The sequence below is a fragment of the Prunus mume genome, linkage group LG4, assembly GCF_029339155.1.
Source record: "Prunus mume cultivar Tortuosa linkage group LG4, ASM2933915v1, whole genome shotgun sequence".
NCBI lineage: Eukaryota > Viridiplantae > Streptophyta > Magnoliopsida > Rosales > Rosaceae > Prunus > Prunus mume.
The window spans coordinates 13,131,589-13,158,993 of NC_142701.1; the positions used below are offsets into that span (position 1 = coordinate 13,131,589).

General features: G+C 37.3%; 5 protein-coding genes across 11 annotated transcripts; 3 read left to right on the top strand and 2 right to left on the bottom strand.

Annotated features, from left to right (window-relative positions):
- The first annotated feature begins 1,027 nt into the window (after positions 1-1,027).
- Positions 1,028-4,601, top strand: LOC103327665 (protein phosphatase 2C 16). Of its 5 annotated transcripts, none has more exons than XM_008230024.3 (5): positions 1,028-1,296; positions 1,670-2,994; positions 3,234-3,593; positions 3,716-3,821; positions 4,044-4,601. In XM_008230024.3, exons 2-5 carry the CDS (start codon positions 2,122-2,124, stop codon positions 4,376-4,378), a joined length of 1,674 nt encoding a protein of 557 aa, XP_008228246.2. In that variant the 5' UTR covers positions 1,028-1,296; positions 1,670-2,121; the 3' UTR covers positions 4,379-4,601. The 5 variants fall into 5 exon arrangements, with proteins under 5 accessions (XP_008228246.2, XP_008228248.2, XP_088906051.1 ...); XM_008230026.2 differs by having other exon boundaries at positions 1,145-1,296; positions 1,706-2,994; XM_089049925.1 differs by having other exon boundaries at positions 1,151-1,296; positions 1,467-2,994.
- Positions 4,602-4,929: 328 nt separating this feature from the next.
- On the bottom strand, positions 4,930-8,184 carry LOC103327664 (DNA binding / DNA-directed RNA polymerase). Its single transcript, XM_008230022.3, has 4 exons — positions 7,571-8,184; positions 7,041-7,190; positions 6,104-6,418; positions 4,930-5,539 (listed from the first exon to the last, which is right to left on the bottom strand). The coding sequence occupies exons 1-4, from the start codon at positions 7,973-7,975 to the stop codon at positions 5,126-5,128; spliced, it is 1,284 nt and encodes a 427-aa protein (XP_008228244.1). The 5' UTR covers positions 7,976-8,184; the 3' UTR covers positions 4,930-5,125.
- Positions 8,185-9,375: 1,191 nt separating this feature from the next.
- Positions 9,376-13,143, top strand: LOC103327663 (large ribosomal subunit protein eL20z). Of its 2 annotated transcripts, XM_008230021.3 has the most exons (5): positions 9,376-9,610; positions 11,341-11,414; positions 11,937-12,045; positions 12,125-12,242; positions 12,610-13,143. In XM_008230021.3, exons 2-5 carry the CDS (start codon positions 11,405-11,407, stop codon positions 12,676-12,678), a joined length of 306 nt encoding a protein of 101 aa, XP_008228243.1. In that variant the 5' UTR covers positions 9,376-9,610; positions 11,341-11,404; the 3' UTR covers positions 12,679-13,143. The 2 variants fall into 2 exon arrangements, with proteins under 2 accessions (XP_008228243.1, XP_088906052.1); XM_089049926.1 differs by lacking the exons at positions 9,376-9,610; positions 11,341-11,414 and having other exon boundaries at positions 11,884-12,045.
- Positions 13,144-15,502: 2,359 nt separating this feature from the next.
- Positions 15,503-17,645, top strand: LOC103327791 (uncharacterized). Its single transcript, XM_008230158.3, has one exon. The coding sequence runs from the start codon at positions 15,678-15,680 to the stop codon at positions 17,484-17,486; it is 1,809 nt and encodes a 602-aa protein (XP_008228380.3). The 5' UTR covers positions 15,503-15,677; the 3' UTR covers positions 17,487-17,645.
- A 1,332-nt stretch (positions 17,646-18,977) lies between these two features.
- Positions 18,978-27,389, bottom strand: LOC103327661 (aminopeptidase M1-like). 2 transcript variants are annotated; one of them, XM_016793863.2, is made up of 21 exons: positions 27,286-27,389; positions 26,897-27,042; positions 25,067-25,390; positions 24,835-24,977; positions 24,347-24,449; positions 23,951-24,137; positions 23,781-23,874; positions 23,174-23,327; positions 22,904-23,008; positions 22,687-22,803; positions 22,349-22,462; positions 21,677-21,859; positions 21,334-21,613; positions 20,859-20,980; positions 20,671-20,768; positions 20,262-20,439; positions 20,055-20,169; positions 19,874-19,941; positions 19,705-19,782; positions 19,460-19,537; positions 18,978-19,340 (listed from the first exon to the last, which is right to left on the bottom strand). In XM_016793863.2, exons 3-21 carry the CDS (start codon positions 25,289-25,291, stop codon positions 19,158-19,160), a joined length of 2,625 nt encoding a protein of 874 aa, XP_016649349.2. In that variant the 5' UTR covers positions 25,292-25,390; positions 26,897-27,042; positions 27,286-27,389; the 3' UTR covers positions 18,978-19,157. The 2 variants fall into 2 exon arrangements, with proteins under 2 accessions (XP_016649349.2, XP_016649348.2); XM_016793862.2 differs by having other exon boundaries at positions 24,835-24,980.
- Between the last annotated feature and the right edge of the window lie 16 nt (positions 27,390-27,405).

The window sequence follows — 27,405 nt, forward strand, 5'->3', positions numbered from 1 at the left end:
GGTAAATGTCTTCGAATGCGTTTTTAACAAACATTTTTTCTTAAAATGCTTTCAATATATATCCATCTTTTTGGCTTGAAAGAACTCATAAGATATGTGACAATCGAATTTGTGTTGGGAAATTTGACTACAAATCTTAGTGAAAAATGACGTTGAAATTATGTATTAATTATTACCCAAAAAAAAGAAGAAAAAATAGTAAATTTCAGCCTGTGCATCTCCTTGCCTATTAGATGATACTGGCCATCATCCCAATTAGGTGTAGTGTGCGTTCATGAGAAATGTATTTTTATTTTATTTTATTTATGTATATCCATTTGCAAGTTGAAATCGTTACATTGTTTCCTATGCTATTTTCTGGGGTGTTTTTTGCTTTTGGTGCGTCGGGGGCCAGAAGCCCAATGAAGAAGCAACAAACAAACATGAGCTCTACTACCAAATCTGATCCATCACCAGTATTGTCATAACTTAATCACCTAAGTACAATTCGACCGAAAAAATAAATAAAAAATCACCTAAGTTCAATAGGTTAGATATAAACGATTTAGATATGGGGTTTTATCTAAAAAAAAGTCTCAATGCAATTAATTTCTACAAAATTATTTACTTTTATATTATAAATTATTATGGTATTCTTCGATCTGAGATTATATTTGTTGGTTCACATTACTGGCTTGGGTCAAGCTACACAACCCCAAGAGAGACCTCCATCTGAATGCCACTAAACCAAATAATCAATGGCAGATTAAATCTCTTCATAGCCCCAAATTTGAGTTAGTTTTCATAATTTCCATTGGTTTTTAAGTTTTTGATTTGACCTCGCAGTAAATTGGAAATTGTAATCACCAAACGATGACCGAGCAACATCGAGGTCGTGTGACAAGTAGCACGAAGCTAATAAAAACAAGAGTACTGTGCAGGTAGACAGACATAATTGGTCCTAATTAAGTGTCGTTTTCAGTCCACGGACACGTGTCTTTCCTCAAAGTTTGTCTCATGAAAAGTCCATGGTTAGTTGTCTTCGTGTCAGCAGTGTCCTCTCCTCAGCATTTTCTGTCGCACAGAGACCTTCAAGTGATGTAACATTATTGATTATTACATATCATCATGTATACGTGTCCCCAAATGGAGTACATAGTGAAAAGGAAAGGCATTTCCGCACAACACACGAATCTCTCTCTCTCTCTTGGAGCCTCCCTCCATGCCCCAAGAAACACAGAGAACAAATTTAGGGAAAGAGGCTTCTTCACCCATTGACCATGTTTTTCTGAATTCAAGTCTCTTCAGCTTCAGCTGGTAAGAACCCACTAAAATTTTCTTATATTTTGTGTGATTTTTCTTTCCTATTTGTGTTTAGGAACTTATCAGGATCATGTATTAATTAGCATATCCAGATGTTCTGTCTTTGTGTAATTTATTGTGATGGTTGTTGATGATTTGGGATTGCCTGTGTTCCTTGGAAGAAGAAGAAGGAGAAGGAGAAGAAGATATATAAAAGATACTTTTTAGATAGGCTGACTGAGTTGGGTTGCCTTGGATCCAGGAAAACCCAAGTTCTATGTCAAAAAGTTTTCACCTTTGTCTGGTTTTCTTGTGATTACTAGTATTAGTTTCCTTTTTCCTAGGTTCTTTCTCATGAACCCTTTGCTTTCTCTTCTTGGATTTATAGATAAACGTCAGATTGCAGTTATTTTCATGTGCTTAGGTGTATATTTGAGGGTTGGTGGTGAGGATAGGATTTTGGTATTATGTGGCTGATTCTCTGCCAGGAGGAGAAGAGTTTGGTAAGCTAAGCACTACATAAGAAGCCCAATTTACCTGTGAAGTCTTGAAATTTTCATCACTGGGAGATTAGATCCATTGTTGCCCACCAGATCTGCTGACCCCATTTCATTCTGCTCATGTTTAGCGCATACCCATCTCTTATTTGATCTTAGTGGTGTAATTGTTGTTTGTGTTACTATAACTGTGAGAGGATTGGGGGATCAATGATATAATCTGCAAAAGAGGAGATATTGTCTATCCTTAAGAATTTTGCCCTAGTTCATTGCTGGAAGGTGTTGGAGGGAATTACAAATTGTAAATTTACTTTACTGAGTAGAGATTGAAGGTAACTGTTAAATGGTACAAAGACAAAGGAAATTGATGGAAGACATGTCTCCAGCAGTTGCAGTGACACTTAGTTTAGGTAATTCTATATGTGATAATTCTGGAATTGCAGCCAATGTGGAGTTCACATGGCTAAAGCTAGTAACAGACCCTGGAAGTTTGTCATCAGATTCCATTAAGGCAGTGCCTTTAGAGTCAGTTTCGTGCAGCAATGGAAGTTGCAATGATATACAAAGTCACGCTACTGTGGTGGCCATATCATCACAAGAAGATAATGGTGGAGAGGGAGAGGGTTTGTTAAAGATGCTACCAGAGAATGGAAACACTTCTGTTAGTAATGATGCCATGGTTCAAGAAAGTGAGGGAGGTGAAATCTTATCCTTTAGATATGATACTAATGGAGTTGATAGTGAGGAATTGCTTAAGTTAGAGGTGGGGTCTGCAATAAGCTTGCCAGATGTTGTGGAGATAGGAAATGCCGTCGAAGGTAAGATTGTTGCAAAAGCCATTGTCTTGGTAGAATCAGCTCTTGGGAAAATGCCTTCGGGTGAAGTCATTGTTGCAGCAGTTAGCTCAGCTTCTGAGTTATCTGATAAGTCTGAATTAACAACCTCTACAGTACTTATCCAGTCAAATGGGGAGAAGAATGTCAGTAAAGCAAGTATCCGGAGTGTTTTTGAGCTGGACTGTATTCCCCTCTGGGGTTCTGTATCAATTTGTGGAAGAAGACCAGAAATGGAGGATGCAATTGCTGCTGTTCCTCGTTTTATTAATATTCCAATTAAAATGCTCGTTGGGAATCAATTGTATAATGGAATGAGCCAAAGTTTGACCCACCTAACCAGTCACTTTTTTGGCATTTATGATGGCCATGGGGGCCCTCAGGTACACGCCTTCTTCATACATTTATTTTATTCATTCAAGTTAAGGTTATTCTTATACAACAATTTCAAATTTATTATTGCAAGGCATATTGGTAATTAATCAAACTGTAAGCTATACTAAACAACATTGTGGTGCAACACATGCTTCTTTACGTTAATCTGTTTGATCTTTTTACACTTGTAAAACGATTTCAGAATTCAGAATTTGTGAACCTGATTGGAAGGAGTCTCCTCTTGCAGGTTGCTAACTATTGTAGTGAGCGGCTCCATTTGGCTTTGGCTGAAGAGCTTGGAGTCATTAAAGACGATTTGAGTGATGGAACTGTGGGTGAAAGTCAGCAGGTGCAGTGGGAGAAAGCATTCACTAATTGTTTTCAGAGGGTTGATGATGAGATTGAAGGAAAAGTTAGCGGAAACATCATCAAAAGTGATGGAAATGCTTCCGAGGCTAGCTTTGATCCTATTGCTCCAGAAACTGTAGGGTCTACAGCTGTGGTTGCATTAGTCTGTTCATCCCATATTATAGTTGCAAACTGTGGCGATTCAAGAGCAGTTCTATGTCGTGGCAAACAAGCCATAGCGTTATCAGTCGACCATAAAGTAAGCATGTGTTTTTGGTTTACTTTTTACATGTTAAAAGAAAAAGCTTTCTCTCTTTGCAGTTGCAGAAACCAATCTTTCTTTTATCTTTTTATTTTTTATTCTTTTGTTATTGTTCCCAGCCAAACAGAGAAGATGAATATGCAAGGATTGAGGCAGCTGGTGGCAAGGTGATACAGTGGAATGGACATCGTGTTTTTGGAGTTCTTGCAATGTCGAGGTCCATTGGTACGTCTAGAGACTCTAGACTTACCCTGATACTCTAGACTTTTCTTGTGTTTTTTTTTAAAAAAAAACGAAAAGAGATATAAAAGAACATTATGATTTAGAATGTGTGTGTGCTGTCTGTAAGTATGTTGAGTTGCTTGTCTGAACAAATGGATTGTGTTCTCTGACTAGCATTTCCCATAACGAATTGAACATCCTTTACTCTTTTTTCTCATCCTGCAGGGGATAGGTATCTGAAACCGTGGATAATTCCAGAACCAGAAGTGATGAATGTCGCTCGAGCTAGAGATGATGAATGCCTTATTTTGGCTAGTGATGGTCTATGGGATGTCATGACAAACGAGGAAGTTTGTGAAGTGGCTCGACGGCGCATTCTGCTCTGGCACAAAAAGAACGGAGTTACAGCTCTTGTGGAGAGGGGCGCTGGAGTTGATCCAGCAGCTCAGGAAGCGGCTGCCTACCTTTCAACGCTTGCCCTCCAAAAGGGAAGCAGGGACAACATATCTGTGATTGTGGTGGACTTGAAAGCTCAAAGAAAGTTCAAGATTAAATCCTAAAATGAGGAGGAATGTTCACCCGCATTCTGTGGTTTCGGCTATGTCCTTATTATCCGACTCTTTATTTTTTCCGCCTATTTTTCTGGCATATGCTGATATATATAGAGAGCACAGCCCATTCGATTTTCTTGTGGGCTCAATTTGTGTACAAGTATAGAAATCTGTATGTACCTATCTCTACTACTGTAGAAACTATAATGCAATGCCCTATGTGCTTTTTCTATTTTTTTGGGTATGTGCAATGTTCTAGCTACTGGTTACATGAAAATGTGCTTTCTTTTGGTTTAGATGGATAGAGAACTTACCCTCTTTTTATATAACATCTAGAGAAAATGTGCAACAGATTTGCAGGTTTATCCATCTTCACCCTTTTTCTGAATAATGGTGCCAACTCGTTGAGTCAGTTACTCCATGAGAAGTAAAAGAAACGAGGAACGATTTATGAATGTCAGTTTTTTTAAGCGCGTCAATTTTTGTTGAAGTGAATTCATCTGTATAGAGATGTGGTCTACAAATTCATCTATAAAAATGTGATAAAAAGGTCGTCATGATAAAATAAAAAAATTGGTCAAACTTTATAACATTACTGCCACACAAGCACAGTAAAATTAAAAATCGTGCAATAGAAACGAAACAAAAAACTTAAGGCACTTTTGTGAAACTGCATCTAAATCTCACTTTATATGCCTGTAAAAGAACCCAAATTCTTCCATATGCTGTCAACAATCCAAAGAATAAACAAAGCATTCATCTATTGCGCTTCTGCCGCCTCTGCCGCAATTGTGGAAATTGTAGAGGGACTGGAAGGGTAGCAAACATTACGTTTCTTTTGCGTACAAGCTTGCAACCAAGGTTCTCATAATGCTTTCTCAAAGCTATTGCGCTCATTCTCAGATCCTTTGCTATATCTGTTAAATCTGTCTCGAATTCATCCACGAAAAGAGTAAGCACCAAGACATAACTAATGAGGAGATTAGTTTTCTCATTTGATAGGCTCTTTGACTCCATAGGAAACATAGTCGAAAACTTATGGAATAGAAGGTTTGGGATCCTGTGGGTCCTGGAAGAGGAAATACCATCCATGGAATGCTGATCTTTGAACTTTATAAGATGCGTAATGTATGAGAATATGCAAGAAAGCTTAAACTTCTCCTCGTCAACCTACAAAGATGGACAACATAAGAATGTCGATTATTCTGTTTTCTTCACCATGAAATTGAATAGATAAAAGGGGGAGCAAAAGCATACTAGATTGAACTAAAAGGTTCCACAAATGCAGTTGTTAGATAACGATATGTACAGGAAAACATCAAAGGATGAAATACAAAAACTAAAGTCTGCAGTATTAACCCTTAGCCACAACATTAAAGCAGCACAAGAAACACAGCATATGTCTGTGTTAGTGTTTATAATGCAGAAAAGTAGTACCAGCCATTTTGGAGTAAAGGAAGAAACTCTAAAGTTGAAAATTAACAGTTTGTGCAATATAATAGTTTCCATTTTATCCTTTCCTTTTTGTTTTCCCTGAAAACTGCAATCAACTGGAAAAGGTTGGCCTTTTAATTCAGCATGCTCTTATAGAAACAGAAAAGAGGATTGGCCTTATACGCATATATGCACAACCACATCAAAATATTTAGAAGTATTCTATAGTAGTTTAATGGCCATCAGAAGAGATTTTCACTAATATGTTTCAGACAAAAGAAGGCATTTCTGCATTCTTACCTCAATATCCTGCAATTTATGGATTCTGTGGCAAACAAATCTTGGGAAAGCATCCCATGAAACTTCTGCTCCTCCTTGAAAATGCTCATAAATATCTCCAAGTAGATCCCACTCTCCTGTGAGGATGATCTTGTCCAGTGGAAATGCTTCTTGGGGAGTGGTGGCAGATTCATTAAATGGTGGGATATGGCGAGAGATTTGGCTTTCAGTACTTTCTAGAGCCTCCTTGTTTGGCACAATGAGTTTGATTTTGGCATCCAAATCCTTTTGAGATTCAGGACCGTCTTCTTGCTTCAAGGAGCGCAGTTTTTTACTCTGCATTGTCATAGAATATTCAGATTAACACACTAATGCTTCTCAAAAATCTCAATTGCGTTCAGCTTGATATAGTATTGTACAGAAATTCCCATATAGCCTCAGTTGTAAATTGCAAGTATCTTTAACCACACATAGCTCTAGCTGTCCTTTAATAAAATTTATGCATCAAGAGTTTTAATTTTTGATAAAAGGAATGGATTATTGAGAAACGTCCCCTCACCAACATTATAGCGACAAAATGGTTTCTAGTCATTATGTGGACTTCTTTTTCAATTTTCTTCAACCCTTGATATTTTTGTGTTTAAAACTCAATACTGGCATATAACATTTCAAAGAAGCTATAGAGAAAACAAGCAGTGATGTGGGGATTTAGTACAAAAGGAAAAGTGCTCGGACATATGCAGCAAAACCCATACTTATTCTAAAATTTTCATATATTCTTCAAAACAAGTAGATTGGTCGCTGACTCACTGTATAATTTTTCCCCTTTACCTGGCTAAATTTATATAAATTACAAACAGAGACACTCAAACAAGGTGGCTGTGATTGTGGAAAATGCTTGTGAACCTTACTTAAAAACTTTAAAATAAAATAAATAAATAAAAAAGTAGGTTCTTACCTCCCTAATTGCCTTCTTCGTTCCATAGCGACTCTGGAGCTCCATTTGCTTCTCGGCCTTCTCTTCTCCAGTAAGTTGTTCCTTCACTGAACTTTCAGGCTCCTTAGCAGAGTAGTTATAGCCTCTAACCATTGGTTGTAATCTAAATATCTGAAAATTCACGTCCCAAGTAAGCAAAGCAGAAGCGATGATGAATACACACACTCACCTTAAATTCCTTGTACCAAAGTGTACTGTGAGATAACACATACATTCATACAAGCATATAGAATAAGGATATACTTAGTGTACATAACATTTTTAGAAGGCTCCTAACTTAGTTCTCCAAGTCTAAATCCAAATCACAATGACAACAAAAGCAACACCACTGAAGAAAAAGTTTACAAGTCACTAAAATATTATGGTTTCTGTTCTCAGCAATGAAACCCCAAACAAAACAAAAAATGTAAACTTTACATGTGCTTTATATTCACTGCATCACTTTAACAACTTCTAAACCAACCCAACAAAAACTTATAGTCCCAACCCACCTTGTTGGAAGCAACGGGCAAAATCTTCAAAGTCTGGGTGGCCTTATCAAGAACACCAAGTGCAAAATTGCAGCTCTGCCCAGTCGTGGCCTCACCAGTATAGTTAGTGCCAACAAAATCAACATTGGTCCCATTTGGGGTCACCACAATCTGAAGTCTTCTAGGTTTTTTGCTGTCCCTAAACAACCCAACATCGGTTGAATTGGAGTATGGGCTCTTGGTGGGGTCGAAGCTACATGGGAAATAGCCGACCAAAGGAGGGGTTTTCTCTGGGATGTCTGGGACGACTTGGATTGTGGCTTGGACTGTCGGGATTTTCTTCTTCTTCTTCTTGTGCTTGTGGGTTTGTGGCGTTGATGGGTTTTGGGTCATTTGGGACTTGGTGTCTTCTGCGTCTGATTCCATCGGTACAAGAAAAAAAGAAAGAGAAAAAGCTGTGAGCTTTGGAGGTTCACTGATGGTAGTGGTGGCGGTGGGTTGCGCAGGTTTCTTGCACAGTTAAGAGACTCTTGAGAGATTTGAGGAGAGGTTGGGGCCGCTTGGGTTTATGAGTGAGGGTTTTGGTAGGCTCTTTTTTTGTTTTTATTTTCGGGTTTACTTTTTCAAAACAACAAAATAGAATGATACCGGTTAGGGAACTTGATTTTAATCTCCGACCAACCAACTATACTTCTCGCATACAACTCTTCTTAGTGGCGGATCTATAAGTTTTTCTTGAAGGAGTCAACGTGTAAAATATCGAAAAAAAAAACTTTAGATAAAAAATTTCATAAAAATTAAATTATAAAATTATAATTTATAATTAATGAAAAAATCAACATTATCTTGAAATTTGAGAGAGACATCAAAATTCCAAAACAAATTGGAAAAGTTACTACCGCCACTAAATTCGGTGGTCGCCGGTGGTTGTTGAGTGGTGGTTTTGGTGTGGAGGGTTAGGCTTGGGAGGAGTTTGTAAGAATAGGTTTTATTTGGGTGAAATTATATTTGAAACAAATTTGGGAAGGGGGTATTGGGGAGCTTAATATCTGCTAACCCTCTTTGTTTTAGTATTATTTTACTTAATTCACATGGCCAACAATTTATGAAGTAAAAAAAACAAAAATAATAATAAACTGACATGTTCCAAAATGACCACGTTTTGGCCAGGTATAGCAATAAATCAAACGTGATTGTATTTTTTTGATACAAACGATACTTGAACAAGGAAAATGGAACGCATATATGAACTTAACTGAAAGTTAGTTATAATGGATATGCTCTCTACTTTGCACTTGACTAAGATCTGATCTGATAAATAAAATCATTTGATTCAATTGGATCTGATAATTTGATAGATTATTAACGAATAAGTTCATATTTGATTTAGGGATTTATTAAGTAAATTTGATGCAACAACCCGATTCAAATTAAGTTAATCCACCCAAAAACCAAGTTCAAATTCCCTTTTACATAGTTTAATGGTTAGCTAAGAAGTTGAAAATTAACTATTTAATTTAATAAATAATTTAGGAAGTAGCAAAGTTTTGAATTATAAAAGGTTATACCTACTCTTTCATATCAATCCAATGTATATATAAAACGTTAATATAGATTTGTTAAGTTAATGAAGGAATTATCAGGTTAAAAAGTGGAAATCCATATCCTGTTAATTACACCTTCGATCTTTCTTTCTATATTTTTTTCCGTTATGAGGTACGACATGCCGTTTAATGGCGTACCTTTCGTTGCAGCAGATTCTTGCTTGGTTCGCGCACACACACAATCATTTTATATTACATTTTTCTCGTTTCTTTATATTTAAAACTGTGAAAACGTAAAGAAACAGAGCCTGTCTCTGTCCTCCCCTTTGTACTCTCAAGTTTATTATCAATGGAGATAAAAACGTTCGTACTTGATTAGAGAGAAAGGCACTTCGTACCAAAAAGCCATTTCTTCATTCCTCGTCATCAGCAGCTGCTTTTACAATCATCAAAAGCACTCCTTCACAGAAAGCCGCTTCTGCTAATTTCAGCTCTCCGTTTGACTGTTTCTTCAGAGGTAAAAGTTTCCTCTTTTGCTCTTTTCAAAATCCGTCTCTCTCTCAGTCTTCTGCTCTTTCCTTCTTCTTTTTTTTCTTCTGGGAAAGAATTGGAAATTCCGAGTTGGGTTGATTTCTATCACTGCATGTTTGACTTGTTTCAATTTTTAGAGTGATCTTTCCACATGAATTCTTTGTTTTGATTATGGGAAATCCTTTGCTCAAACATGGGTTTTCTTATTTTTTGTAATTCTTGAATGCTTTTCGTCTTAATTTTCCTAGAACACTTCACTAAAGTTGTTTGCTGTTATTTTGGTTATCATATATTGGGATTTGCAATGTAATGTAATTCAAAGTTTGCTATCTGAAAAAATAGAGGAAGGTTTTTGTGGATTTGTAACCAGAAATCCTGTTTCCACCCCAAAGAATAAAATAGAAAAACTGTTTGTGTTTGCTTGCTGGTAGTTTCCTCCCATTGAGTGCGTACGGCTTTCTATATACAAAAGAACTGTTTTCTCCTTCCTTTTTGGGTGTTGCTAAAACCCACTTGATTGAGGTTTTCTTGTCTTCTACTTCAAGAAAATTAAAAGAAGAAGAAAGAACAAATCTTTCATGAGGTTTGCTAGTTGCCATCTTAAATCACCCCTCCTCTGGCACTTCTGGAGAAGGCACAATAGAATAAAACTAGCTTGTGCATGTGGCATTTAGACTCAACTAAAAGGAGAAGAGTTAGCATCGCAATTGATTCTGCAGATCATTAGTGATATTTGCTGCATATGACAGCACAAGGAGATTTCTTATGCAAATATGATCTCTTGATTCTTTTATTTTGAAGAGTAATCTATTTGTAACCCAACAACCATATTAAGGTTCTGTTTATCCTGTTATTCTTTTACATGGTGGAAATGCAATTAAAAATAAGAATCTAGAGTTACAATCTTAGGCCTTTATCATTGTCGGTGAAGTGTGATGGGGATCCTCTTAGAGTGGAAATTTGATACGGAATTATAAATTCTTCGTAAGTCAAAGATGGTGAAAAATTTAATCTACCAGTGGAACATGGCTAGGCCTTGAGACGAAATGATGCAGAATTTATGCAGGATGATCAATTCCCTTCTGCCATTGTGATCTCTTTAGTTAGCTAGCCAGAGTGATTATTCTTTATTTGTAGGATGCACTACCAAGAATTTGGGAAGGCCCTTTATACATGATTTTCATTTGGAGGGCATTTCCCTTCCTTTTGAATCTTATCCTTGTATAGTTTTTTCAAGTTTTAGTATGAACTTGAATGGGTAACAGTTCTGAGTAAGTGCTGCTTGAATTGTGATAGATGTCTATGATTTCTATTTCAGAAATTGCATCCATCCTTGAGTAGTTGAGATTATCTCGTAATGAGATATGTTTCTCATGAGGTGCTGATCATTAACCTAAATGCAACCATATTGCGGTATGACTAATAAGTCTTTCAAGTCTGAACCTGTCAATAACTGCCTTCTCTTTGCGGGAATATCAATTTGCACAATATAATGACCTATTTGCTTTTGTCTCCCTTTACTTTTTATGTTTCTTTTGAGTGTCTATGCTGTTTGCATCTTTTTATCTCAACCATTACGGTCACATTGTTACCTAAATGCATCAGTTAAATTGTGTTGGATTGGTTCCTTCGCACATCTTCCTTTGTCGTACTTCAACCTATCTTCACTTGTTTAACAGCATATACTTTTCATATAACAATTTCTTTTCTTTTCAGAAAAAAATACTACAGTTACTTTCAAGGTGGAGAGCAGAACTGAGGGTGATTGTGTTTGGGACAGATGGATCAGAGTATGCAACTCCTTCTGCATGCTAGTGCAATTTATTTTTCCATATAAAATGGGACTCTGCACAAATGTTTATAGTAGTAAAATGTGGTGAATTGGATGAAGTTGTCATGCTCATGTGGGATGCTGCTGGCAGCATAATGGTTAATTTTTTAGATTTGAAATCAATTGGTAAAGATTAAATTTTATATTAAATCAATGACCTGACCCATGTCTATATACTGAGACCTCCATACCAGTTGTTTAGTCCTCTGGAGCTGAGAAGTCTACATTTACAGTGTCAAATGTCAGAACATTGAGTGAAAATGACTTTTAGAGGACTATAGGAGTCCTTAACACCTAGGGCAGGTTTCAAATGTGTTCTTAAATTGTAGAAGTTATTTTCCAGTTTTCCTCATTATAATTTATCATTGGTGACTAAGCTTATACAAAAGCTATGTGCTTACTGTAATAATTGATCATTTCTGTTAAAGTTTATGGCAAGACGTTATGGGATTACCTTCTGAAAGTGATTTGGTGGATGTAGTGAACCATAGAAATGGCAACTATGCTCCTATCAGGGATCAAGAGGACCCGATATTGGGAATATTTGACAAACCGCTTCCTTGCTTTGGTTGTGGAATTGGATGGTTTTCGTGAGTATTCCTGTTTTTTCTCTCTCGCTCTCCCCCCGCCCCATCTTTTCTCACTAATGGATGCGCCTTCTTTTTTCAGTCTTTTGCTTGGATTTGTATTTCCAGTGATGTGGTACTATGCTGCATTTCTCTACTTTGGGAAGTATTATCATAGAGACCCAAGGGAGCGAACTGGGCTCCAAGCTTCAGCAATAGCTGTAAGTTTTATGCTTCTGTTTGCACACCCTTTTCTTCTCACTACACCACCAGATATGGTAATACTCATTTTACCCTTATTTACCCAGTTATCTTTTTCTAAAAGAAGAAGTTTAATTTTTCCTATTCCCTTCCTCCCCCTGCCCTCTACCCCTCTCTGATCCTTTTTGTGTTCTTTTCTTAGTTCTTTTATAAAGTTTAAAATACGTGAGATTGAAATGGGAAAGTTCTGAACTTTTTTTAGGGAGGGGTTGTAATGAATAAAAAAGATGTAGCAAATAGAAGCACCCATAATTGAAATATTGTTCTGCATTGTTATTTATGGCCTTTATCATCTTTCACTAATCACAAATGTTGTGACTGTTGCAGGCTTTGATATGTACAACTGCTGTGTTCATAGTGGTAGCTGTCTTTGTTTTCAAATCCTTTCTCCCATAACCTATGTCGGCGTCATACAAAATTCTCTATGATGATGTTTAGCTCAATCGTCCTTCCCGTAATCGTATCAGGCGCAACCCAGGAAAATGTTGGCATCATGGTATGTCCAGCTACTGATACCTGAAGCAGTTTGGGCTTCTCTGTAATAGTGAGCAAGGCAAAAACCGTGTATAGCTCCCATATAGTGGGAATTCTATGTACAGAAAATATTGTAGATGAATAATGCTACTCTTACCACATTTTCATACTACCTTATGTGGCAGACGAGTTGGACAACCACATCAATTAAAATTAATGTAACATTTTCTTTTCTTTTATGGTTTATTGACACTTTTTAATTGATGTGGAAGTCCACTTCATTTGCCACATAAGGTGATATGAGAATGTGGTATACAAATGTGGTAAGAGTAACATTACTCATTGTAGATAGGTAGCACATTTACAAGTACACATGATATTATCATCTCACGCGTGCACACATCTGCAAATCAACTCAAGTGCTAGAGGCTGCAAATCAGGTTTGGTCCATGTTTAAGAATTAGCTTGTTAAAGCACATTCCATTGGAGGGGAGAAGAAGGTATGATGAGTTTTCGCTTCAAACTTTGTATGCATAGAGATGGAGTGGTCTACCTCTTGGTATACACTTTTAATATGCCATCCTTCTGCGCCTTGGCATGTTCTTAGATTGCAAATTAGGATGAGAATCTGCTGTGCAAATGATGCTTTTGCCCGTCATTCGGGTTGATCCAAATGGTGACGAATGCTAGGGAAATCGGTTAGGTCAAGAGTTCGATCCCTTCTAATGATTTAAAACTGATGCTTTTCTCTTGCTATTGCCACTTCCAAACTCCTACTGAAAATCCTTTATCCAAGCAAGTGATAGGAACTTCTTTGGGAAGTCACAATTAAGAAACCTAATCTGTCATTATACCTAACCCCTTTTCCTTCACCACCAACTTCACTATTCCCATTGATACATTAAGTATGTTTGTTGGTCTCTCTAAACACCCTTTTTTCTTTTTTGGATAAAGGCATCAGGAGGACCACTTTCACCATAAATTTCTAAAGCAATCAACTAGTGTCATATCACTTTATGTACCAAAGTTAAAAACGTTTGGAATTTGTTTTCATGCAAAATCCAAACTCTGCTGGTTTCAGTTTTTCAGCCGTGGAACTTTTCTCTGTGTGCTGTTCTACCAATCCTGTATTGATCAAAATATTTACCTTTTAGCCTGATTTCTCGCGTGAGCTTGGGATCCCATCCCATCTCTGGCAATCAAACCTGCTATACTGACACGAGAAGCTTTCGTTTGGACGGACCCCCTACACGGTGTCGTGTATTGAGTGCCTTCCCTACCTTAGTCCAAACCAAGGTCCTTATTTTCAATAATTTTGCAACGGTTCACACACAACGCATCAAACTTCAAGCATTTCATCGTCACGTGAGCGACTGACCATAACATTCCTCAACGTTTGTCTCCATAATTTTTTAACTTTGTATTTTAGTAAAGAGTAAAAAAAGAAGAGAAAACAAAGAGGATAACTATAAATTATTATTTTTTAAAGAGAAACACAAAGATATTATGAAATAATACCTTTATTTATTTATTTTTCTCTTCACCTAGTTTAGATATCCATACATCTCTCTCTCCCCCCCGGAAAATCCTGATTCCTGACAGTGTCTTAAAGCACAAGTTCACAACGTGCAAGCTGTATTTCTTGCAAAGACTGGGTTGCGGTGGCACACCTGCTCATAAGACTAAATTATTCAAAATCAATTTACCAGAAACAATTTACAATTATGAAAACTATATAATTTTAAAAAGCTAATTACCAAAAACCATTAGACTAGAAAAATAAAACTAATTGCCAAAAACCAACAAATTGAAAAAGACAAAAGAAGTCCAAATTGCATGTAAAGCTAAAAAGGAAATCGGTGATGTAGATGACTTGATTACTCATCTTTTATGGCACTAAACCATTTTGGAGACCAAAAAGGTCAATTTTCTTGCAGCCAAAGCACGGGTACAGTATAGTAGCTATATCCAATGTTAAATGGAAATTCAAGGTACCATTATTACCCTTCGCAACACTCGACATTTGTTCATGGGTTTAATCATAATTAACTATTTACTTTATATTTGTAGAACTATAGTTATGCTTATGAACACGAGTCAAGTGTTAAAAAGAGTCTTGATTGTATACCTTGAGTTAAAGGGGTGAGCAAAGATACTCGTTTTTTTTTTTTTGGGTAAATACCACGAGATTTCTCTCATATTTAATTATGGGTGGAAAAAGTAAAAAGAGAAAAAAAAAATTTAAAAGAAGCAAAAATGGACAAAAATGCCATTATTTATTTTTAGATTTCCTAAGGAATCCAATACATTTGCATGTCTTTGATTTGAAAGTTGAGTGGTTTTTTTGTCTTTTTTGAAAAAGTTTTGGCTTTTTCCAAAAGTGAAATTTTTTTTATGTCTAAAACCTAAAAAACCTTTTAATTATAGCTAAAAAACCCAACAAAATAGATGAGCCTCAACCACTAGTCACTTTATATCTATAAGCTAATACAACATTTTTAAAAAAAAAAATTAAGTGTTTAATGAAAATATAATTTTATATGTGAATACGATTGTCATACGCGGAAACGTATGAGTGTATGTATGACCATGACACCAATTTGAAAAAAAGAAAAAATGGCCTAAAAAAGCACATGGTTTACTATCAAGAAAATCAATCATCTACCAATTCATTTAGCTGTCATTCTAGCAATGACAGGCAACACACAAACAAATATGCTTTGCTTGCTTTGGCTTCTGCCTTTATATAAGCAAAAGCTCACCTCACCCAAAAAGCAAAAGCCAAAACCAAAAGCCACAACAACAAAGCAGTGTGTGCAAAAAGAAGTTTACTCATTTCTCTCCAACTTCAGCCTTTCATTTCTCTCTCCCAACTCAAAACACCAAAAGTTGAAAACCAAACCAAACAGAACCCAAAAACAATGGAAGAAGAGGAATACATGGTTCCACCATTCTGGCTCCAACCCTCCGATTCTTTCCGGCAAGCCAACCGCCGCCTCCGCCGCTCATCCTCCTCTGTTTTCTTCAGCTCCGGCGCCTTTATCCTGGCCTTGCTAGCCATAGCTCTTGTATTTATTTTCTTTATAATCCCATCAGTTTTGTCGTTCACTTCACAAATTTTTAGACCCCATTCCGTCAAAAAAAGCTGGGACTCTCTCAATTTGGTCCTCGTTCTCTTTGCAATTGTCTGTGGGTTTCTCAGCAGAAACACCAACAATGACGGCAACATCAGCAGCCCCATTTCTTATGATCAAGTTCATAATCAAACTGTTTTCAATTCTTCTTCACCACAAGCTCCCAAGTCAAATCCATCAACCCCGCGTCAGTGGTTCGATCAGTATTCAGATCGGACGGTCTACAATCACAGCAGTAGCAGCACCAGTGCCGCCATGAACAGAGGAGTGAGGACCAGCAGTTCCTACCCGGATCTGCGGCAACAGGAAGCTTCGTGGGTCGCCAGAGATGATCGGTGGCGGTTTTACGACGATACACATGTGGTCAATTATCGGGTTTCGGGTTCGGATCCGCTCCATCATCGTCGTCATCGGTCATGGCATCAAGAATCCGTACAACTACCAGTAGAAGAAGAAGCAGAACAAGTCCAAACCAAGACTATAGAAGTTGACACTTTTGCAATCCGTACGGAACAAGTTAATTCACCACACACACAAATTCCAGCTGCTCAATCTGATCCGCCACTGCAGCCGTCGCCGCCGCGGAGGTCACCATCTTCTTCCCAACCAGCGCCGCCAACGACGCGCAAGTCCAAGAGAACATACCAAGCTATTGGAGAGAAAGAAAACTCGGGTTCTACTCAAAGCCTTGAGAGAAATGACAATTCGGAAGCTAAGAAAAATCTCCCGCCACCCCCGGCCCGACCGCCGCCATCTCCGCCGTCACCGCCACCGCGGATATCGAAATCGGCTGGGAAAGATGGGAAGAAGAGAGGGGTGAGTACTACAAAAGAATTCTTGATCACGTCATTGAGGAGGAAGAAGAAGAAGCAAAGACAAAAGAGTGTTGAAAATTTCGAGAGTCTCCTCGCGTCTGCTTCTTCAGCTCCTTACTCTTTACTTCCGCCGCCATCACCGCCGCCTCCGCCTCCACCCCTACCACCGCCACCTTCGGTATTTCACAACTTGTTTTCCTCAAAGAAATCCAACAAACCCAAGAAGACAATGCTGTCAATTCCACAACCGCCGCCGCCGCCTCCAGTGGCGGCAACCACGTCGACGGCACAGTTATCGAAAACCAAGGCCCAAATGAGGCCCATGATGACGACCCAAAAGCCGCCATTGCCAGTTAAGGTGAGCAGCTTCATCAACGGAGATGATGAGAATAACAGTGGCGGCGAGTCGCCATTGGTTCGGATACCGCCACCGCCGCCATTGCCGCCGTTTAGAATGCCGGAGATGAAATTTGTGGTGCACGGAGACTTTGTGAGGATCAAAAGCAACAACAGCTCGCGCAGTGGCTCCCCTGATTTGGACGATGGGGATGATCCGGATTCAGCAGTTTCATCACCAACCATGGAAAATAACAGGACGCCATTGGAGAGTGGAGAGTCGCCAAAAGCCATGTTCTGCCCCAGCCCAGATGTCAACACCAAAGCTGATACTTTCATTGCAAGGTTCAGAGCTGGTTTGAGGTTGGAGAAGATGAACTCTGTGAGGGGGAGGTCCAATCTTGGCCCAGATACAAGAGAAGGAGAAGAAGGCCCAAGTTACTAAATATGTTATTTTTTTCCCAATTAATTTTCATTTATTTATTTATTTTAATTTTACATGGGTATGGATATTGAGGTTGAGGAAGGTAGATATATAATTTGTGGATTTGAGTTGTTTTCTGACATATACATTGGAGAATAGAGAGGTACATTTACATAGGAATTTTTAATGTATGTAATGTACAATTCTTTTATTTTATTTGGTTTTCTAAAATTCTTATACATTGGTTAGTACTGTGTTGAGTGTTGGAATTGGGAATGGAATTCAAGATTTGGTACCAATTTTATTTATTTATTTGGATTAATTGGTTGTTTGCCATACAATTTTGTGTGGTTTTGTCATGTATGTGCATGGATGTAATGGGTCTCCGTTGGCGTGTGACAGATATAAATATTGACCCGTGTGTGGAGGCGAGCTTCCTGTCTCATCATTGGAATAAGTATGTAACTGTAACAATTATGCATGTTTGGAATCGTTCAAGAATGGCTACAAACGCCTTATGATAATCAAAAGCGTTTTTGATAGTGTTTGATAAAAAATTCATAAATATTTTTGAATCTTAAAAGTGCTTTTAGAGAAGCACCTATCATGTGATTCTTTTCGAGAAGTATTTCAATTTTTTATTAAAACTTCAACATCTTTATAACAAAAACGTTTTTTTTTCTTTCTAAAAACACCTATGAACATAAATGCTTCATAGAGAAGCAATCCCAAACGAGTCAATTTATTATCAAATTGGACGCTAACATATTTGTCTTGAGACCATTTGCCCATTTTCAAGTGGAATCCAATGAAAAAAAAAGTACACAAAACCTCAAGCAAATCAGTGTAATTTTGTTGTCAACAGAAGAAAAAAGAGCGAGCACTTTAGATTTTTTTTACAATGAGAATTCGAGTCTAGATTTAGTATTGCAATTACATTTCATCTTTAAACTGAATTGTTTTCACAACATTCATTACCACTTGGCAAGAACCTTGTCATGTAAATTATTTTTCCTTGAGTTTCTTATATGAATTACACTAGAGACATCAACTTAATACATCAAACTGATGTTGCAGTTTCTCGTCTGCAGTCAATAGTAAAATCTAGAGTGAACCTCAACCGGAAAAAATAAAATAATTGTTGGTCTACATCATTGGCATTAGACAGCTGGATGACAAAACTGAATTATGGTCAATTGCTTTTAGAACGAGGACCAAACGCTCCCTAATTCAAGGCATATAACTTGACCTAACTCATTAAAGATATTGCACCGCAGACAGTGTGTTTCAAGAGGTGACTTATCTTTTGGGCATGAAATTATTTAAGTAAATGCTAATGATGTATTTGATTACGATGTAACAAGGCGGCTTATAATTAATTCTTATTCGACACGTTTTTCTCTGGAACATTGGTCAACTAGGGCATGCAATTAGAGCTGTCAATGGATCGGATTTTGATCCGAATCCGATCAAGTTGCAAATAAATGTAGTATAGAAGTAGTAAGCTAGAAGTGAAAGAAACTTGTTAGAAATCAATTAAGAAAATCTCTGATTTGTTTGTGTTTGACCAACAAATTAATTGCTTTGTATCAAGTTGGCATCTTTAGAGGCAAGCAAACTCTCAAGCCTCAAGCAGTACAGATTCTATTAATTGACATATTTTAAGTTTCAACTTATTCGAGTGACAGGCAATCATTTCTTGCATGCTAATTCTTTGACTAGCTCTTGCACAGATTGTTGTTGCCTTACGTGTTCAACCCACCTCGCCTTGATTCGGACCTGCGCAATGCTTTGCTTCAAAGTCATAGAAATCGCAGGATGCACACGGCTTGCGAAAAATTCTTCAACCTCATCAGCCTTTTCATTGCTGCATAACTGCCAGTGAAGACTTTATCAGTAATGCAAAATGGACGACGGAGTCAGAAAATGTACCTTGTTTTACAAGGTCCAGTCCAGTTGCCTAACAGTGCCAGGACAGAAATACATTTGCTTACCGGTGTCACAATGTCTCGTACAAAATGGGTGAGTAGCAGTCCAGCACCATATTTGCTCAAAATCAGGTCCCAGTTCTCCTGCATTCATAACCAAAAATTTGAACTCATCAAATTGTGAACTTCAGAAGTAGAAGGGGCTTCCTAATTCCAATTCAAAATGCCAGTTACTTCCAAATATGGTATTGACTGATGTGATATTCATCTAAAACATGTTTCCACTTTCCAAGAATGAATGAAATCCATACCTTCAACCATATCCATGCTATTTCACGGCATTCTAAGCTTATACCAAAAAGTCCATATATAATATCCTGATCTCGAACCTGAAAATAATATATTGAGATGAAACATCTGTAAAACTGGCAAAGAAAGTGTAGGTGTTTCAAGCAACAATTTAGTACTGCAAATAAATACCTCATCCGATAAGAAAAAGTTAAGAACCTCAAGAACTGTATCCGGGTCCGGAGAAGATGCCAAAAAACCTGCACAAGGTCAAAACATAATGCAGAAATCCAAGTTACTATCACCCAAACAAGAGACACAGGGAATGGGAATGTCAAAGAATGCATTTCAATTCACCATTACAAAATCTTACGTAGAATCCTTTCCTTCTCTTGCACTGTATTGGCTTCTCTGTAAACATTTAAAAGAGACTCAAAATCTTTCCTATTTGAGATGCTAGCATTCCTCATCACAGCAATGTATGCAGCCTGCAGGACAAGGTTTGGAACTTCTACATATTATCTTTGAAGATGCCTACTATGAGGATGAGAATGTAATATACATATAAAGATTTAATTACCCCTTTTGTGTCAGCTGAAAGAAGTGGAGTGTTTCTATCATTCAATAATGTCTGAAAACGGTCTAATGCTTCTTTCTGAGTTTGATCGTGGCCAAAGATAACCAAGGCCTGCAAGATTTCTGCTCTCAGAAGTGCACTGAAATGATCCTCTCCAGGTATTGAATCCCAACCTAGTTTTCTGCATGAAAAAATTCAGATATGACATCTAAGTATGGTAGCATCAAAGTTTTGTTTGGTGATCCTAAACGGAGTATCAGCCACAGAAACCGGAACATTACTGCAACCATGACCTCAAAGAGACTGGAATACATCGTAAGGACAAACACTGTTCATTTTAGCATGTATATAACCCAATAAGTTTAACAAAGAAGGTATTGCCATATTAAAACTGTATTAGAGTTGTTCTTACTCTGCTGGAAACAGAAGGAGATTGATGAAAAATTGTTTCAAATCATTTGCTGAATCTGGGATGGCCTCACTTGAGATTTTGACGACATTATAACAAACCTATTGGATATATAACACAAAAGGTGATGCTACCATAAATAGTTGGTGTAATTGATAATCACCAACATAAATACAGAAATTTATCCTTACGTCGATCAAATTTGTTAAGACAATATAATCAACTTCTTTTCTGTATACATCCATCAAGGAAAGCAAAGAGGAAAGTGATTGTTCACAAGCTTCACAGAGAGCATATGCATCATCCAGAATGCCTGAAATGAGACGTGGAGTTATACATTAGTTGGGCATGAGTGGTTTATAGTGCCACAAAACCAAGTAAACAATCTAAGAAGTGAATCCACAGAATAAACCATAATATAGGTGGCTTATCATTCATCCTATTAATTTGGCCGATTTTCATGCTAACCAGGACAAGCCCATTCTTAATAGTTATCATAGTGCAGTTACTGTTACTTTGCCTAGTGAAGATAACATCCACCAAAGCATGAAGCACCATAGTATCAAATCAAGCATATAACACTAACCGGTTGTCAATGAATACAAGATGCATAAGACAATGCAAAATCATTTCTAGTTAAAATAGTAAGTGGCACATAGTACATACCAAACTTGTCTGTTGCTTCCAAGCTATTATGCTCAATAGCCTTCCTAAGTCGAGCTGCAAGCTTATCTTCATAATTGACCCTATAGAAACCACTCTGGTCGATATTAATCTTCACCCACAGTTGTTCATTATCAAAGGAATCAACAAGATCTGAAATGTCCACTTCTCTGGACTTTGTTTCCAAAAGGAAACTCTTGTGTCTGTCGTACGAACCAAGTGAAAAATTTATTGGAACAATCCAATTCCCATCACCTTGCAAACCCGATGACAGGAATTGTGTCTGCAAAACAAAACTTCATTAGATTTCTGCAGATAATAAGATTTTGGTATTGATCAGTAGTACCTGCTCAAATTCCAAAATATGCTCCTTGGCTTTTACAGATATAACAGGATATCCTTTTTTCTTTGTCCAAGCATGCATCAGTTTGCTGACTTTGACACCAGATTCCTCCGAAAGAACACTCCATAAATCTTCCGTCTTCGCATTTTTTCCAGAATATCTTTTTATGTAGGAACTTAACGATTTCTGATTTAATATGAAGTAGCACAGTTAATAATTTTTCACTCATTACAGAGTAAACTATAATGAACTGCAAACTAGAACGACTTCAGAATAAACAATATAATTTGTCTTTGCCATTCAGACCTTTTTGTTCACAACACTATGTACATTGGCACTTGATGAGATAAAAAAAACCATTAATTGCAGTTTTCATGGGTTTATGTTTATACTTTAAGAGAAAAAAATTGCTCAGTACTGAGCATTAGATTGCACATGGCATTTCAGAAAATTTCCCAGGTTTCGAGGCTAATTTCAAGCAGTGCATTTGGTGACAAGAAAGTATTTCCACACACAATATTCACTATGAAAACTTGAAGTTATTGGTGATGCATGAAACATTAAACTAATTGGTACTTATGTGCATCAATAAGGGTACAAAACTTGATCAACCCCTGTCTGCCATGGATTATTTGATTACATAGTTCGACTGGATAGTTTAACCTGGTTTTGTACCTGGAATATGTCATCCCCAAGATAACTCTGCAGCATTCGAATAACAGCAGATCCCTTTTTATAGCTGATATCATCAAAAACTTCAAGAATTGAACGAGCATGGTGTATCTCCACCTGAAATTATGTGAGACAGGAGTAAGCATGCTGCATGGAGCAGTTTCCCCTTTCTTTCTTTTTTCAGGATCAATGTTAAGATAAATATTGGCACTTTGATCATTCAAGTGAAACTATTATATTCCATTGCTCCTTGACTTCTTACTGTGCCATATATATACATACATAGACACTACTGTTTTCAGCAGTTTTCACACTGAGCAATAGTATTTGTTGTTCTTTACCTCAATTGGATGCGATTGTTCCAGTGCATCCTTGACTAGGCCACCAGTAGTTTGTTGAAGAAATTGAGACCATATTTTCCACTCAGGAAATAAAATATCAGTGGCCATGTAACTTACCTGCCAATATAATATCAAGAAGGCACGCAAAAATCAAATAGTTATATTTAGTGCAACACTATTATGTTGGAAGGTAAAGCAATGAAAGACTCAAAATTACCCAAGTCGCAAAACCCTCATTAAGCCATAAATCAGTCCACCATTCCATTGTTACCAGATTGCCGAACCACTGATGTGCTACTTCATGTGCTACAACAATTGCCATCTGAAAAAACAAGAAAAGGGGTATAGAATAGAACATACATCACTGGACTTTTCAGAGTGGTAACTATACAAGAGAAACTAAAGAAAGCTCTACTTCCCCTTCAAATGTTCTAATTTATGTACAGTATTGTATGACTGCAAAAGTGTAACAAAGCTGAAAATATACTCTTTGCTTCCTTGCTGTTGTGGAATGCAAATGATCATAAAGCATTTCATTTTCCCGGTATGTGATCAAACCATAATTCTCCATGGCCCCACCAGAAAATTCAGGAACCGCAACCATATCAAGTTTGGGAAGTGAGTAAGGCGTTGAGAAGTATCTGGATGAAACCATAACCATGTTAGAATTAGCACAACAGAGAACAGAAAGAAAGTTATGTATAATTGGATTGTAAATTTATGTTGTTTCTTTTCAGGGGTAGCCATGGCCCATGGGTAATGACTCCAAGTTCTCCAGAGATTACTTTTAATTATTTGGGAAATGATTGGGGGTGGAAACTGGAAACCGCAAAGGGTGGAGGGAAGAAATTCAAGCTGTTCCCGTATTTTGCATTGATATTTAGCTTGGGTTCAGTGGTATAGTTAGGAAGATATATGGGGGAATATTAGTTAAAAGTTTACCTCTCCTTGAACAAAAGGTAAGGCCAAAAATCATGGGATTCTGGGAATGTTTGTTAGACTACAGAGTCCTGGATCTAATGTCATTCTGTATAAACAAAGAATCGAAATACATAAACTTAAAAATTCCCCCATCTAAGAATGAAGTAGATTACTTGGAGAAAAGATCAAGCGTCTTAACAGCAAGATTTAAAGCAAACTCCCCTTTGTCACTCTTCCCAACAGGGCAATATGCACGAACATTTACCCCTGCAAACAAATTTTTCAGTAGTCTCTAATGACGAATCGGTTAAATAATTGAACAGTCTCCCACCTATATACATACCATCAGATGTTGTATCTTCAATATGTTCAAATAGGCCAACAACAACAGCTACTAAATAAGTTGACATAATAGGAGATTCCTCAAAATAAACAGTCTTGACATTTGCATCAAGCTTTTCACTGATACTTGGCATATTGGACAAAGCTGTCAGCTCTGATGGTACATCTACTGCAATCTTGAAGGTGGCCTGTGAAGAATGTACTAGTAATGTCAAAGCAGAAATGAGCAACTCTCAGATTCAAGCAAATCCAGAACAACCAAAAACACATTTATACAACCATTTGACCAATGCGGTGGGGAAAATATTTAACTTTCCCAGGGCTTTTTAGCAAATGAACACGGAGATTGCATCGAAAAGAGTTTCAACAATTACGGGAACTTCTCAAATACGCATACCTTGAGCGCAGGTTCATCCCAACATGGGAAGCATCGCCTTGCATCCACAGGTTCAAATTGAGTGACGGCCATATTCTTTTTCTCTCCTCCATCCAAGTAAGTGCTGTGCAAATTGTCAAATGCTTTCATTAAAAACCTTATTTGGTAGCAAAGAAACTACAAGGGACAAAAGCAAATAAAGCACAATTAAATGCCCACTTTCTTTGGTAAATGAATTTTTTTCCCTCTATTTCCTTCCGAACTACAGGAGCTTGTATTTGTTTTAAGTTTAGCTAAGTGGTAATTCTAAATTCAGTTTTTTCTTTTATTCTGTCTCTATCTTAGCAACCAAACAGACAGGTAAGGATGAAGAATTTGTGTAACTTGACAGCCTACAGATTTCTTCTTCCACAAAAAGCCCGCCTGAAAGTACTTCATTGCCTTTGGGAAAATAATTTTTCAGAACTGCAACTTATGATTTACCTACAAAATGATACAAATTTTCTTACCATTTATAGAAGCCTTTCAAGTGTGCATTAAGGACCGCAGTAAACCCAATTCCCAAAACTCCTTCACCAACACCAAGTGCTTGATCAAACACCAAAACAAGAAATTCTTCATCACCATCCAAAACAACATCACTTGGGCGGTACTGCTACAAGTAAAGAATAAAACTGTCAGTTAAAAGAAAACCAATAAACAAAATTGAATCGGATCAAGTCAGTAATCAGAATCAGTTACTTGTCCATGAGAGTTGGTGAAGCAAACTTCATGAACATCAAGTTCAAGAGCATTCAAGACAAGAAACTTGGTCTCTTCAACAATGCTAACGTTAATCTGCACGGTGCCGGAGTACGTGCATGCTGAGAGATCAAGCTTGAGATGAAGATCATAGCGCCTTGGGATTGCAAAATTTGGTAGCCGAGCTCGGCCTTTGAATTGCTCTATGCTTTGTTTCTGCTCCATTTCGGAGAAAAACTTCAGAACACACGTTTGTAACCACCGCTCGCTCAAAGCTTGAATCTATGTCTCCTAATCAAGTTTTGGAATCCTCCACTTATTCCTCTGGGATCAACAAAGATGAGAAAGTGTTTTTATATTGAATATAGAGATTCTTTCTAAGTTTCTTTGCTTCTATCGTGACCAGGCGGCAATGGCAGTTAGCTGCTGTGCTTTTACTCAAAAAGTCATCATGCCTATGCATCCTATCTTGTTTGTGTCTTTTAGACTTCCGTTTGTGGGATTGTCAAGAAGTCGTTCATTGACATAAATGGTGGAAAAAAGTGACGTTAATAATCATTTCATGCAGAGAGTGGAAATTAGAAAATCGCTTTTGGTTGGGCGAAAACGTTTTTAGATTTAATCAAGTATTTAATCTATTTGCGAAATATGTTCTAGTCTGGTGAAAAAAGGTATTGACTTCTAGACTATAGATTCCTTCCTGTAGTTGAGGAGAGAAACTCTCATGCAACGGGATATCACTTTTGTTATTCCACCAATAACACAATCACACGTAAGATAACTTTTTCACGTTTCATTATATTATTGGCTAGGTAAATTTTTTTTAGCAATTTAGACTATCATTTCTACTAAAAAAATATATTTAATCTATGATTAGATGCATCACACTAGCGGGCAATTCCACATGCGAGACAGTTTACATATTATCCTTTTATTTCTTTAGTATAGATATCCGTCATTTTCAAGAGTGGGAAATTTGGACCATTGTATCTGTCAATTTCGGCAGTAGCATGAATCTCTTCAAGGGTTACCCCACAACTTTAAGGGAACGAATTAAAGATTGCAAAAGCATCGAAGGAATAACTCCGAACCGTAAGATATCATATCATATGTGGGTGCGCATTAAATTAAAACCCAGAAAGCAAATAGGACAACAAAGAAAACCAGAAATTCGTCTGCAGAATTGATCCCTGAGTACTATAAACTAAAACAGTTGCTCAAAAAGCAGATAGAAGATGCCTAATTTTAAACCAAATAAGAAGAACATAAGAGTACACATGAGCAGCACTTGAGCACAACACACTCACAAGGCCCCATTACAAAACTAACTAATCATGGGAATGCATTATGCATCTAATGAGGGTCTGTGTTGAGTGCTGGAATTGGGGATTTCATGATTGTTATAATTTGTAAGGGAATGGAATTCAAGATTTGGTACCTAATTTTTATTTATTTTATTTATTTATTTGGATCAATTGGTTGTTTGCCATACTATTTGTGTGGTTTTGTCATGTACATAAATATTGATCCTTATGTGGGGAGGGGTTTTTCCTGTCTGGATCATTGGAATAGAATAAAAGTATGCAAATGTAATAATGCACGTTTGGGAGTGCTTTTGGAAGGGTTAAAAATGTTTTTTGATAACGAAAAGCACTTTGACATCGTTTGACAGATAGAAATGCTTCTAGGTCATATAAGCGCTTTTTGAAAGGGCTAAAAGCGTTTTTTGACAACCAAAAGTGTTTTGACAACCAAAAGTGTTTCTGACAGTGTTTGACAGAAAAGTTTAGAAGTGCTTATGAGTCATAAAAGCGCTTTCTTGATAAGAACCTGTTATATGCTTCTTCATGAAGCACTCCCAAGTGCTACCAACAAGGGTTTGATCATGGCCAAAGATAACCAAGGCCTGCAAGATTTCTGCTCTCAGAAGTGCACTGAAATGATCCTCTCCAGGTATTGAATCCCAACCTAGTTTTCTGCATGAAAAAATTCAGACATGACATCCAAGTATGGTAGCATCAAAGTTTTGTTTGGTGATCCTAAATGAAGTATCAGCCACATAAACCGGAACATTACCGGCGACCATGACCTCGAAGAGACTGGAATACATCATAAGGACAAACACTGTTCATTTTAGCACGTATGTGTGTACGAATATAACCAATAAGTTTAACAAGGAAGGTATTGCGATATCGAAACTGTATTAGAGTTGTTCTTACTCTGCTGGAAACAGAAGGAGATTGATGAAAAATTGTTTCAAATCATTTGCTGAATCTGGGATGGCCTCACTTGATATTTTGAGGACGTCATAACAAACCTGTTGCATATATAACACAAAA